The sequence below is a fragment of the Watersipora subatra genome, chromosome 7 (genome assembly GCF_963576615.1).
Source record: "Watersipora subatra chromosome 7, tzWatSuba1.1, whole genome shotgun sequence".
Lineage (NCBI taxonomy): Eukaryota > Metazoa > Bryozoa > Gymnolaemata > Cheilostomatida > Watersiporidae > Watersipora > Watersipora subatra.
Genome location: NC_088714.1, coordinates 7214560 through 7230070, shown reverse-complemented (window position 1 = coordinate 7230070; position 15511 = coordinate 7214560). Strand labels below are relative to the sequence as shown.

Sequence of the window (15511 nt, the reverse complement as noted above, 5' to 3'; positions counted from 1 at the left end):
AGCTTATTTCAGTAATGATGAAAGATGCTACCTGAGCAATGCACGAATTATATACATACCTGGTTCACTGAGATCGTAACTTTCATGAAGCTAAAACAATTTTGCATTGGCCTGTTTCCACCTTGAACTTCTTAGACACGACTCAAGTCAAGTGCTTTTATTAAAATGTCTCATGGCATAATTCAGGATCTCAACTCCATGTGGAGATGTGATCATAGTGTCAACACATATTCTAAAGGAGGGGCAATGAACCTACTAGCCAGTTATTAAATACAATTAGGCACTTTTCCTCACAGGGGATAAAGTATTTGTTAGTCATGACTTCCTATGACATTTGGATGAACTAGATAGTAGTTATTTGTTAAAGGCAGCCGTTGATTAAGAGGGTGTCTGGCGCACCAAATTTCCTGTTAAATTTTTTAATTTTACATAAATAGATGGCCTGTTATCAACACTTTTTTTCTATTATTTCACTTGCTTTTATGAAAGCTCAGCACTTTCCTATTGAATACAGACTTCAATTATGCGCAATACTGTATTGATGATCTTGTCTAAAAATATTCCCCTGTTACAATCAGTTCGACCAAATAGTCAGACTTGAAATTTAAACATCTTATTTGTTATTCAGAAACTTATCTTAATAAACCAACAGTGCAATTATAACTTGATTGATGAAAAAGCCTTTTACTTTGAAACACATTGCACTCACGTGTTCTAAATTAGCAACCTCTAAATGACTTAATATTTACATATCGTGATAAGTCTTTATACTCCAGATGAGATATTTACATTCTCTGATATGGCAGTTCCGCTGAAAGTTTTGATAACAAACTGAAAATTTCTTCTATAGCTTTGACATTTAAAACACAAATATAAATATTGGATTTAATCAGACACAAACTAAGATTCTTCACATGTGCTTTAAACAAATAGTGGCAGCACCATGCTATGATCTTTAGCTTAGGAGGAGGACACTATCAACTGTGTTAGGCTTATGCTTCTATGTTATAAACAGCAAAGGAGCACTTCTTAAATAACTTTAGTTTGCGTTTAATTAAGATTCTAGCAGTAGGTGGCGCAGCTCATTTGTACAAAATATATATTGTCAACTTTAAACAACTGTTAGTTTCTTTTTCAAATAAGCTGTTGGTACTCTAAGCGTATTGTTCTATTGTTTTATTTATATAAATAGATAAATATTATGGCTAGCTCTTGAACTAAATGTATGTTTGGCACAATTTTAGCCTTTTATTTACCTTCACACGCATTAATAGGTTCTATCCGCTTCATTAAAAGGAAAATCTGATCGAAATGGAACCTGATCTGTCTAGAAAGTCGTCCAAACCATTTAATGAACACAATTTTCAACATAAGATCAACAGCTTTTACCACTTAATGAAGAATATCACTCTAGCTGAAATAGAGGCTAGTCCGGAAGAGCGTCGACAAATAATGGCAGGTAAATCTATTATTGGTCACTCAATATACAACTTAGTAACCTGCAGCTATTGTATTGATAGGTGTTATCTTCTGTGCATGCAGGTGTTTAAAATAATGCGACACAACTATCTGTCTGCTAGGCAAAAAAGTTACAAAAATATGCACATAACTTAAAAAAGCCTGTGTGATAAAATTATCTTTGTGACAGATACCTTGAAGTTTGATCAATTCTGCACAATGCTAACGGATCTTTTTGGAAGAGGAAACATACATGAGAGAGATATGAAAGCCCTCTTTAGAAAAATATCCAACAACCCAGACGCATGCATTGATTGGTGTGAGGTAAGGGTGATCATAAACACTAGAACTGCGTTCATGCTCATTTTCAACACTAGGATATGTTCTTTGACAAATGAGCATCATAAAGGATTTTGTATGTTTGGACTATTCATCAATGCTCCTTACCGGAACCTGAGAGCAAAAGGTTGCAAATATTTTCTTGATGTTTTTTTTTTCTGCCCGATGTGAACAACATCTTAAAATATAGAAAAAAGTTTATTATTCATGAAAACCTTTAGGTAAGCCTTTCAATTACAATAATAATTTAGAAATATATAAGTCTGTTACTTTTAACATTATTTATATTTGGTTATACAACTCTGTTCTTATAGTTGTTTGGTTATAAAGACTCTGGTATGGCAGCCGATGAGGATACTTTAACTTCTTCAAGGGCGGAAGCAGAAGTGTTTGCTACTAACTTCAGAACAAGAGCTGGAGCAATTTCAATGGAGAAAAGGCGCCTTGATAGCACCCGTTCAATTAACTACTGCAAGCAACTGGATACTTACATCGCTACATCCAAAAAAGGCATCGTAACCCAGTGGGACATGAAAGTGAGTTTCTAGTTAGATAGCTCATATCTTATCTCAAAATGACATAACTTGAAACATTGAAGTTAGCTAACCGATTGCTCATTTTTTATTTGCAGTTAAAGAACATCTATTGTACAGACTTACCAGTTACCTCATGGCTCATTGACTGTACATACCTTGTCAACTTAAAAAAGTTTGTCTGCTGCACAGAGAGGTGGCTCGTAATTTGGGATCCAAAGTCACAACCTAAGAATATGGTATGGTTACAGGCAGCGATGGTTTGATTGAAAGTATGAATTGCAAGAATTGGCTTAACCTACTTACAAACCATAGAGATAAACAATGGATGGTTTGAGTGGCACAAAAGAATAGAATAGCCAGTTTCTTAGCAGTCAATTACATGTACATTAAATTTACATCCCGTAAAATATGTCAATAGTATAGAACCAGACTCACTACTTATGAGCATCTACTGCTATAAACCAGTCTTGTTAACTGAGCAAAGAATCATTCTGTTCTTTAGCAAGATCTCTGCATTTCAGTCTTGCATTCAAACAACATCTTTTTTAGGTTATTAAGTATTTTTTACAACTTTTTAAAGACCTCAAGATGTCTTTTTATTCCAATAGCTTCCTCCCATTTTCCTATATCTTGAATCAGCTTTGCCTCTTTTACCAGATTAGTTTTCTGACACTATACTGAAGATCGTTCCTTCTAAATTCTTGCTTTTACAGTAAATATTTCCCCTCCTAAGTTATTGAACAAATGTCTCTTATTGAATTATTAAAAGCTTTTTTCTCGATTCGACTTCATCTTGAGATGTTCAAGGCTGAGGCTTTTCATTTCTTGTAGTTTTTCCAAAAACCACCTGACTAATTGTTTCTTTAAAATCAGGTAGCATCAATCTTTTTTTTGACAAAATATTTAGTAGAGAGTTTGCCTTGCTAATGACTGCTATTATAATGGATCTATAATAGATCCAGTCTTACCTCAGCATTTTCATTAACTAATGACTATCAGCTATCACTATGCCATTTCTTCAGACATGAAGATTCAGGTTACTCTAGTCCGATGCAATAATGGCTCCATCTGTTTGAAGGCATGTCTCACTTTTTCAATCAACCATATATTTATCACCTATTTATTACCTACTAGCTGCTTTGCGTGCCTTTACGAAAGTATTTAGCAACCGTGAGCCCCATTCTCAGTCTACGTGGTCCTCAACTCTGTTGTACATGTACATTGTATTGACGACAGTGGCAAAAGTGGCAGCTGTTTCATTCATTCTTGTTTGGAAATCTTTTTTTGCTTTTGCTATATTCAGACATTGCACTTTTAAAGCTTTTGTAAAGAAAGCCCTGCAGTACTAAACTAGTCAAAAAACATCTACATATAACAACTATGAGCTTACGTTTTATGGTTTTCAGGAGTTCTATACGATTGGATCATTTCAAAATGCATTCACTTCCATGGCCATTGTGCCCACTGCTGATCCTTTAAATGAGATGATTTTGCTAGGAGATGACAAAGGATTCATATTGACAGTCTGTCTGTCCGCTGCAGATCTTGTGAGCAAACACGCAACAAACATTAAAAAATCGCCAGACGGAAGCAGGACCACGTTCATATTAAGCCAAAAAAATCTGGCCACGTGAGTGAGTTAAAGTAAATAAAGCTATGTGGAAGTGTGAGGTGACCTCCATTGTTAGATTATTTAAATGTTTTATCAGATCTCTGCACAATGTAAACTAATTGAACTACGATAGAAACACTGCCCACATGCAATGTTCTTGCAGTTTTTTTTGATGTGATATAGTAAATAAATGAAATTATTTTTTGTGACACATTCCAGTGTTCTTTGTCAGCAATTTCCAGTGAACCATTTGGAATGTTTTTTTTCTGGGAACCATTGCTACAAAACCAAATATACCTATAAATATCATTTCTTTGTCTTAGGACAGTAATCAAACTATAGATTTTTATTTAATTCTAAAAATGAGCATTTGAATATTTTTAAACAGTCCATTATGCGCTGTACATTATTATATGATATGTTAAGGATAGTTATACACGGAATATGGTTGTGAATATAGTTCAATGAGCTACAAACTCTGTATCTCAAGTTTTTAGCCGTTGTTACATCTATCATGAGTAAATAAATCTGCTGAAAAATTATCTCAGTGTTGTGACAATATTTATTTAAATCCTTTTATATGAAGGCCAGTTAGAAGAAGGCAGGTACACAAAGGATGGGCGCTGATGCTGAAGTGGGTAGAAGAGTTACAAAACTTCATCTCCTGCTCACCAACAGATATTCAGTCCTTAGTCATTGATGAGCTCAACACATTGCACAGTGCTCGGTGAGTAGATAGAACGTTTTCTGCTCTTTGAAGATCTCAAACTTTTAAAGTTTGTTTTAAAAGATGTATTAAGATTTTGTTTAAATCAAATGGGAGCTACTCAAACTCAAGATTTTTATATTATTTTCTTTAGCAAAAAAACAAGTAATATGTATGGTTCTGACTTATTGAAGCATATAATCAAATTTGTTTAGGAAGTTGAGAGCTGCAGCCGTGTTTAGAGGTGTCAACGCATTTGCCTACTCAACTCAAGCCAACATTGTTGCTTCGGCTGGTACCGACAAAATAGTCAGACTTTGGCATCCCTCAATATTGGCAAAACCAACTGGTTAGTATGACTGAATCTATTTTTCGATTCTTTTTCTCATTTTTCTTTGTATTTTTTCACAATCCTTTCTTTTTGCTTTTCATCTATTGTTATCACTGTAAAAACTAACCGAGTTCCACTACTCGCTTTACAAAGAGACAAACCCCTCGAGTGCAAGGCAATGAATGTATATATTTATCAGTAAATATATAATGATACAGTTAAATATGCGATAAACCTACATGTAACTGCATGGGGTAAAACTTCAAGGTGCTCTGGTTTGTTGAGTTCGTTTTTCTCCTTACATATGTTTTAAACAATGCCTCTTCCGACCTCAGCTATAAGCTAAAAATTGTGTGGTTTTAGCCGAGCATAGCCTTAGTGATTCAACCGACTTTGTCTTTCATAGCCGAGATGATCTCACCCGTGCTGCCTTTAATCCTGTTAGCTGAGCTGGCAATAGCCGCGCCGATTGTACTCAGTCAACTGGCTAGTTTCCAATCTCTCGGCTGACCGCATACGCAACTAGTTCTTAACCTTTTAGCCGAAATACTCGGTGCCAGTGTTCTGCTGCCCTCCAACACATTCCCTTTTTATTGTGCAATTAATTTCAATTCTCCTATATTTTCTTGAAAATTCTCTATCTGTTTTATCTATTATCTCATTTTTTTCTTTTCTTCTGTCTTACTCTCAATCTCAGCCTCACTTATTTGCTTTCTCTTTCTCTCTCTGTCTTTTTTTTGTTCTACCTCTTTTTCTCCTTCATCTCACTCTCTCCCTTTCTCTCTCTCTCTTTTTTATATTCTTCCTTCTCCCCTTTTCTTGCTCCCTTGTTTACTTCTTCTCTGCTTGCGTCTCTCTCTTTTTCTCTATCCTTTTCTTTCTCTTTTTGCTCTTTTGCACTTTCTATTCTTTTTCTCTTCGTTTTTTTATTCATATTTTGTTTTCTCTCATTTTCTGTCTTAACGCCCTTTTTCGTATTTTCTCCTTATCTCTCCTTTTTTGTCCTTACTTTTTCCTTTTCCCTTTCTTTCCCCCAACTCGCTGTCTTTATCTTTTTCCTCTTCTTTTCTCTCATTTGTCTTCATTCTTTCTCTTAAACCGAGATATATTTTTTAAAAAGATATAAATGATTGCTTACACATGTGCTGTATAATTTTTGTTCTAAAACACAATCACGCTTTGAATTACATCGTATCACATATGCCTTCATAAAACCAAATTGCTTAAACATTTGCAACATGTTTTTTCACTGGATGACCATTACAAAACTTTGGTTAGCATACATGCCATATTTTGGCCAGTTTTAATAAATGCATTATTATCTTAACCACTTTATTTGCAGGTAGGCTAATTGGTCACTTGTTTACTGTTGTTGCTATTCAGTTCAATGAAAAAGACCAGCATATCATCAGTCTTTCATCAGCAAGGGTTTTTAGAGTCTGGTGCATTACCTCTATGACTTGTTTGCAGGTAAGTCATGCATTGGTTTAATGACTCAGCAAGTAATTCAAAATTATCGACAGGTTTTCCAGCCAGTAGGTTTCAACTAGTTGAGTTTGAAATGACTTTTCGGTTTTTTTTGTACTAAACTTATAAAAGATTTTTTTTAGCACTCACACCATGAACGTCGCATTCTAGCTTTCTAATGCAATGACATCTGACTTCTTGCTTTCTGTGATTTTCTATTGCAAAACAGTCACAAAATTTTATGCCCATGTTTCACTGTCTTTACACTATTTCTTCCACAGTAGTTTGGAAGAAGAAAGAATGTGGTTGATTGGTTTTATTCAATAGTGTTTCTTTGTCATAGATCTTCACTGACAATGATGATAGAGCGGGTGAAAGGAGAATCCAAGTGATGCTTTTTGATCAGCGATACCAGCGGCTCCTTACTGGTTTGTATCATCGTTACTATTTGCTAGCGAATTGCTTTAACTCTGAACTAGTAATTTTAGAAATTCACTGTGAGCTGTTGATATAACTCTCCTGTATATCTTTATAGGCAGCGGAGTAATAGATGCATGGTCACTGTCAAGAAATGTGATGAACTCTCTGGTAGTACCACAAACGCATGTCAGATCAATTGTGCAGGTAAGTGAGATTGCACAGATGACTTCAAAAGAATAAACATAAATCTTTTATCCTACAAGAAATGCTTTTTTTCAATAACTGAGCAGTTGCATATAAAACATATTAAATTTTAACGTAATCATGGTCTGTCTGAGTGTTAAAATGAGTAGCCTGTCAAGATTGGCTAAACAGCGTGTATGAGTCAAGTTCAAAGAATTTGAGTTGATGGTCTTCCTTATCTGCTTTTGTGCCCAAAATCAATCGACTTTCTACTAAGTGAAACACAACACATGTAAGTAATAACAATAACTCATAATTAAAACTGCTTAAATAAAACAATACCTTTGACCTCCTTTTAATAATCTCATAAGACCTTTAGCTTCCTGTTTAAACAAAAAGAAAATTTTCAGACTTGTGTGAATTAGATGGTCTCATATATTCTAATAATTAACCGATAGGTGAACATTTTTTGAATTACTTTCTGTGGAAAGTGAGCACAAAATTATGATGGCAATCATAGAACATCCTTTCAAACAGCTTTGACTTGAATAGGAATGCTGATCGGATTTGCTATCAATTATGCTATATTTCACATAAAGCTAATAAAAAATGGTAGAAATCTCAAGTTCTTTTCTGCTAAAACTATCTACATGTAAATGTGATGACGAATTTTGATGACTTTTTGCAACACCGATAACACTTTCTAAGTAAGCTCAGTTTAGCTAATAATTACCATGATAATGTTTTAGTTGTTATATAATGGGGTTCTAAAACAGTTCATAAGTTTGTGCACTGAACCAATAATAAAAGTCTGGGACGAAGAAAGCCGCAATATTCTTTATCAGTTATTACCCAATGATGGTAGTGGAGAAGTAACCTGCATGTCCATCAGCCTTTGTGGGTACAGGCTTGCTACAGGTGCTACTGATGGTAAGTTTCCTTATAAATGCTATTATTAGTGTGACAGTTATTATTTGAACCAAAATGCACTAATCTTTTTCAGACAGGGTATCAGAACTTGGTGTTCAAACTGCAATCCCTGCATGTATATATATGTAACGAGTTCTAGTATTATCCTTACAGCCAGTCGTACTATTGCAGGCTCAATAAATGTTTGGGATCTTGGTGCTGGACAGGAGGTCAAGCACAGTGAAGAGAGGGTTTTGTATAAAGATGAGGAATCAGTACCTGCCCAAGGCGTACTTTGCTTGAAGTTTCTTACATCGGGTATAGAAAAGCAGAGGCTGCTTATAGCAGCTGGGTGGAACAATGAATTAAGGCTCTATCGGGTAAAGCTTTCCATTACAAATATATTTAGATCTTTCAAAGATTCTTTTACTACACACGCTTCAAAATGACCTCACTGTCTGTCGAAAAATCCTTGAAGAACCAAGAAAAGACAAAAAAGTTGCAGACTCATGCCGCCACCAATTTTTTGCTGACTTGCATAGAAAGCAATGAAAAGCTCTAAATCTAGTTAACCAGAATACAATTAATGAGCTTTATACATTTCTAAGAGGTTGAGTGTTCTAATAGGGCATCATGTAATTCATCAAGCGCAGGAAAACTACTAGGAGTGAAGAATGTAGTTTATTTGACTATACGCCTTATATACATCCTCTGGTCTAATTTCTTCTTTGAATGGTTTTCTGCTGGAGATACATATACTACCCCTTAAATACTATCAATAATCTAACTTTCTTTTAGTAATCATCTCGGTTTTTTCCTACATTAAATTCCTGAATCAATTGCCTTCATCACTCTTATTTCTCTAACTCTTCTATCGTCTATCATATAGCTAACGTTGCCATCTTTGTCCCAATTTTGTGTCTTGGGTATATTTGTTACCCCTAAATTCAAAGCTGGTTGGTCCTATCTCACCATTAAACCAAACTAACTCACTAAAGCCTGTTTCAGGATAGTGACAGTGAGTCAGACTTGCAGTTGCTGAGCATGTTTAATGATTCCTTCATGAAGATGAGCTCACTAACTCGTTCCTCTACTCTTGTATCCTGTCTTACCACTCATGAAAAGTTGCCTCCTATTGGAATGACACTTACTACAGGACACAAAGGTCATTCAGAGGTCGGTAAAAGATAATTTTATTTAGTAGTAGTATGACTGTTATTGCATCGTTGCCCTCCAAAAGAGAGAGAATAGCGGCCACCAAACTTCTTTTGAGCGACGCTGTTCAAAAAGATAAATATAGCGAAAACTGTTGCAGAAAATTCTAGAAAGAGAAAAGATCACATGCACTGGTCTCCTACCTGAGACGGATGGCTTCACCTATGCACTTCTTGTTGGTACACAGAGTGGCAATATCATAGTCTGGAATACAGAAAGCTGTAGCATCACAGACATGCAAGTATTTACCAGCAACAGAGAACTCGGTTATGTGATCCTCGCAAGCTTTATTTTGACAAGCCACTGTCTTAAGGCTTAATCGCTTAATTATGACATATATTTTACCATTAGTATAAGCTTATTGCTTGTTGTGAGTTGTTCATCAAAGTTGTAGATAAATCGTACATGACCAAGTAACAATGATAATATGAGCTTTGAAATGTTTTAAAACTGAAAAGAGTTTAATTGCTATTGTTTAAAATTAAACAGCTCTCTGCTAGTGTTAATATAATCACTAGATCAGAATTTTTGGCAGAGAACTAGAAGTTAATTTGTCTAAGACTGGTAGTTGATCATCGCTTAGTATCAATGAACTCTGTCAGCGAATGATTCTTACTACGAATAATTAATTGCTAACATGAAGGCGCTATTTTTAGATTCAACCTGGCTGCTGCTAGTCATGGCAGACACTCGGATATACTCAATTCAAATGATAGCAAATCTGTCAACATGGTAGGGACTATCAATCGAAAGAAAGCCACTAAATCAGTGAGGTGAATTAAACTCAAATAGAGGAGCTACTATTATGGTGCGTTTACACTGGCCGACACCGACTCCGATTAGGTGCCAATACCCCGACTCAGACAGGTACCTCCGACATTTCACGTATGGGTGTCGACACCGACTCCCACTTTACATTGCAACGATCAAACGATTTTTGTCGGTACCAACAGCCAATCACAGCGTTTCGCCGTTCTGACCTTCACCCGACCTCGCGAAGACGAGTACACATAAAAATCAACGCGCTTGATGTAGAAAATTACAGTCATACTTCAACTTACGAGCTTAATGCGTTCCAAGACTGAGCTCGCATGTCAATTTACTCGCATGTTGGTGCAATTAATTTATATATAGAACAATTAAATATATATTGATTGGTTTCCATACTCTAAAAAAAGGCAAATAAAACACTCAAAACAAGATGTTGTAACAGAAAGAACATGTTGGCTATTGTCCTTACGTACTACATGCTTTCAAAAAGCAACAAATAAAAAATAATGCAAGGAAATGTGATTAATTAAAATGTAAAATTAAATACATACATGTACAATAGCAGTTAACACTCGCATTTGCCAGGGAGGGAGATATAAGTTATCCTTCGTTACAACAGTTGACTTTGATAAATTTAGATTTTATCAAAATGTTAACAGACAAACTTAGAAGCAAACCTAAAAGCAAACTTTCATTTTCAACTAAACGTAATTAAAATTTCTTCGGCGTTCATAGTTTGAAATTTCTCACTGGTTAGCGAGAAATCTTTCCTTTTTTTCGCTTTCACGACTAGCCGGCCGTTTTAAGATAAACCTATCTAAGGACGTTTGCCTTTGTCGCCCTTGCAACATGTTGCGATTAGGACGAACACAGGTGTCGTCACAAATGGTTAACACACGACCACTAGCCAACTTGTCCGAATGTCTATTAAACAGTTTGGATAGATAGCGCCGGCCTTTTCACATAGCATCGTTTCAGTTACGCTGTCACCGGCCAATTGTTTGTCCAATGCCATCAGCGGTCGTGAAGATCGCTGCACCGTTTAGAAACTGGTTAGTCCTTTTGCGAACTAAATGCCCTGAATATAATCCTTCTGTTTGATAATTATGAATGTATTTCTGTCATATTGCCGAGCTATCTGAATCACGCATACACATTTCGCATATTTTTCAATACTTTTCCGTTTAATATCGACTGTTATCATTTGCTTTTTCTTTGTATTATCTTTCATTTTACTGGCAAACTTTCGGTCTACGCAGAGTACTTTTGCACATAATGTACTTTTACATAATTCTGCACAGAAAATCGTGCACCAAAAACACGGTACAACAATATAACCTGAGCAGTTGAAAAATACAGAGTGATGCTGTTCTAATAAAACACCTCCGGCATACTTGGCAACTCACTCAAGTGCTCGTATCTCAAACATGGCTCGTATGTTAGTGCTAAAACTTGCTAGAAAGCTGGCTCGTATCTTAAGTTTCTCGTACGTTGGAGCACTCGTAAGTTGAAGCATTACTGTATATACTAGTACTACACTACTACTACTGCTCCTACTACTACTGCTAGAAGCAACTACTGAATGCCAAGCAATGAATGAATGATGAGGCAATGAAAATCCGAGCAAATAACTGTACGTACAGTTCTTTCGTCCGAGTAATTACAATAAATAAAATGAATAATGAAGAAGATTGAATGGTGAATGTATATTTGTGGTAGTAGTAGTGTGATGGACGCCGGGCCAACACTTTAAACTTCTTGTAATTATTTGTTTGTATATATTTTATATGTCTGTAAATATTTTATTATATGAGTTGTCCTTTTTATTCCCTCTTTATTGCCTTTTTATTGTTGGCCTTGTTACTCGTTATGCTATCAATTTTCGTCGTTTATGTTGTCATATCAACGCACTAGCGGGCCTAATTATTGGCCATTTAAACATTGCTAGCCGGTGTTCTCACTCGGTCCCGTTAGCCGGAACGGGCAATTTTATTGTATATAAGGGAGCAACGCTCACTTAGTAGACAGAGCAAATGGCCGTACGCTCCTCAGCTAGTGAATTTCCTTCGCTAATAAAACATTGAATGAAATCACACGCAATTTATTTCTGTATGACATAATCTAAATCGTGCCAAGTAAGGGCCGGCAAATTTCTTTACAGTTGTATTTACAGTAGTACTAGTAGTAGAACTAGTAGTAGTCGTACAACTGGCTATTCACTTTTAATTAATTTAAATTAAAGAAAAAAACTTGATTTTTTGGTACTCTCGCGTTCACATCGTTGCTAGCCATGCTGGTTCACTATTAAAAAGAGAACGAGGGAAACTTTAATGACAGTCTTCTAGCCTCTCATTAAACCTAGCCCTTTCGTTTCATAAACTTAGCACTGTCATTAAAGCCTAGGCTCATTTAACCAGAGGCTCCTAGCTTCTGATTGGCTGATGAGCGTCCGATTTGTCGGTGCAACCGGGCACTGCTGGGTAGCTCCGACACCGACTTTCAGATCGGTGCCGACACCGATTTTTCTGTTCACACCTACCGACACCGACTCATCAAATTTGTCTGTGCACGACAAAATCGGTGACAAAATCGGCCAGTGTAAACGCACCATTATAGCAATAGCTATTGAAACAGGCATCATACACATTTAGTCAAAACTGTCTGTTCTGTCGACTACTTAGTTGTTTACCATGAATTAATTGCACAGAGTTGTGTAATACTCTCATTCAAAAAGAATACATACATTTACATCACTGTGGAATTTATTTAATTAGTTGTATTATATCTTTGTTTTTATACTGCCACAAGTTAATTTACAGCCATCACAACTTTATGTTACAAGTTTGAGGTGTTTTGTTGAGCGTGCAGTGTAAAACGTGCTAAATAGCTGAATGGCTGCCATTTCAATCAATAAAAACTTTGTGTTGTAGAATTGCCGAGGCACCTTTGGATGCAAGCCAAGCGGACCAGACCCTGCCGCCTTCGGCCCATCTGAGTGAAGACCACAGGCCAGGTAGCAGAAGTCGTTATGATTATCAACTCTTTGTGAAAAATCAATCGGTTACTATAATCCATGAATACGATATATCACAACCAGGTACCTTGATTTGGTAGGTTTTACACAGTTGGTGATAAGTGTTCATGAAGACTCAGGAATTCGACTATGGAATCGAGAAGGCATGCTGGTTGAAGAGGCAGTAGCCATGACAAGAAGAACTGGAGTTGAAGTTACATGCTATACAACAAATGCTACGGACAACAGGCTTGTCACAGGTTGATGTAATGCTTCTTGGGCTAATCTCTAAGGTCTCCTAATATCTATAGGTCTTAGATAAAAACTCCAAATGTAAAATCCTTCTTAAACTCTTTGCATTCTACTACAAAATTAAAAGATAGAGTTTATTACCGATAATAATTTAAACAAAAAGGTTTCTAAATTCATCCATTAACTATTGGAAACACTAGATGAGATAGTTTATTATGAAATTGCAGGTGATGCATTAGGATACGTAACAGTATGGGAGATGAAAGACTTGGTACATGGAAGAAGTGATTCGATTCAGCAGGTGGTGTCATGGAAAGCTCACCATGCTCGATTGACATCTGTTGCAGTGAGACCACACAAGCAGAATATGATTATTTACACCTCTGGTACGGATGGCTCAGTTAGGTGAGCAAAGATCAGCTGCAATATTTGTATGGCCTCTATTGGACATTCATGATCTTAGCTTGCCTGCTGGTTTTATCCATATGAAACTCTCTAACAATGCAGCACATCCAACCAACCTGTTTTTAGGATGAGTAATTGAATTGCAAAGTCATGGTGAGTGATGAGTAACTGGATAACTGTCTTTTAAAAAAAAATGGCAGCAGCTATACAAAAGTTTGAGTTGTAATTAGCTAAGTTCATAAATTTTAGAATCTGGTACGACAGCCCATGCAGGTATATGGGTTACTTAGGGCAAATTATTCCAATAAAACTTCCCAAAGCGGCTGACAGTTTGTCTTTACAAGAAGCAGGCCTGCCTTGTGACATTAAGGAGAAACCCCTATACAGTGTGAGCAAGATGCCCAAAAAGCGCATGCATCAGACAGAAAATATGAATATACCTTTAGTTTTCAACCCATCCAGGTAAGCAATGAATATTGGTTGAATCTTTGAAGTTATTAATTATAGCTGTGAGCTTCAAACAGGTATTCTTGAGAAATCTGGAAATCATTTTTTTAAATTGAACCTTGTACTGTTTCCAGCTCCAGCAGTAACCATCAAAAGACACCAAGCCTAACAGGTGTTCAGAGCCCATTCAGTGGCACAAAATTCTTCCATTCACTAGCAAAGCCTAAGCAGTACAACGATCACCTTGAAGCTGTTACAAAAGTGACCACCCTCAGCAACTCCACTCCTTCTGGCTTCGTTTTTAAGACACTGCCAGTGTATAGGGTCAGTAGGCTCAATTGGTTAACCAATGAATGATGTCCATGAAACACATAGACTGGCTGAACAGTTAAGTTACAATCAGGAAATATTAAAGAGTTCAACTAAAAAGCGGAGCTATCTGATATATGCTATTTTCCAGGTATCTACACCAGGAAGCATTTCCTACCCAGAGTCATCACTTAGAAATGTTCCTAACATCTCACCTCATTCTCGACGGCTTCCCAGCATTACAAGCAAGGTCTGAACTCTATTACAAGTACACTGTAACTTATATTCAACGAGTACATAGAGTAAGGCCTGGTTCCCATATATGCCGCAAACACCGGTGGCAGGATCGCCGGGCTATCTGCAGAGAAATGAGAACCTAAGCGTCGAGTACTGGCGGTAGTTGCCGGCGGTCCACGCAAAAGTTAAACGCTGCTCAACTTTCGCTAGGAGCCTCGGACAAAACCATCCCGAAATGCAATGTACAGGTGAAGGTCGGCGCTTTCAAAACGGCATGGTGAATGGCCATTTTATGCGATTATTAGCGATGCAGCTTTATGTGAACATTAGCCATCGAGCCTAGCACTCCAAGTGTTTTGTTGCGCGAGATTATCGCCGAAGTCTCGCAGCCGAAATGAGAACCAGGCTTTATTCTTGTTAAAGACAAAGAATGAAGTCTCTAAAGTATTGACACTGCCCGATGCTAAGAGGGTTAGGACTAATGTACTTGAATGAGTTGAACCAGACAACAGTTTTCAGCTCACGGCGAGCACTGCATAATTATGCCTGACATGAGTAAGCAACTTTGCTAGAGTTGTCACTTGCTGGACTCTGCCAAGTAAGGTCGAAGTGGACAAGAAAACCTATTATCTCCAACTTTATCACACCACCTATTTGAATTTGTAGGTTACAAAGAGATAATAGCGCAACAGAAACCGAGTTGACGTGTCATAGAAGATGGAGGCATTTAATGGAGGAAAGTTGATAGCTTCTATCATCACTAAAGCACTTGTAGGCAATAGAAAGTTCAGTTCTTTCATGTTTTCCGTTAAGAAGACCACATGATGGAGAGCTGTGCCAAACGTTGGTGGTAACAATTTCTCATATACTTCACTTTTGTGATGAAAAGGGGAATTGAAAA

The 15511-nt window shown here is 36.7% G+C and overlaps 1 protein-coding gene across 1 annotated transcript; it reads left to right on the top strand.

The window, feature by feature from the left end:
* The first annotated feature begins 1395 nt into the window (after positions 1-1395).
* LOC137400387 (WD repeat-containing protein 64-like) lies at positions 1396-14629 on the top strand. The gene is made up of 20 exons (XM_068086715.1): positions 1396-1459; positions 1649-1782; positions 2112-2333; positions 2429-2569; positions 3740-3963; positions 4532-4672; positions 4867-5000; positions 6325-6452; positions 6793-6877; positions 6985-7073; positions 7802-7982; positions 8154-8341; positions 8970-9137; positions 9277-9413; positions 9833-9949; positions 13045-13220; positions 13440-13617; positions 13867-14079; positions 14199-14388; positions 14525-14629. The coding sequence occupies exons 1-20, from the start codon at positions 1396-1398 to the stop codon at positions 14627-14629; spliced, it is 3015 nt and encodes a 1004-aa protein (XP_067942816.1).
* Positions 14630-15511: the final 882 nt, after the last annotated feature.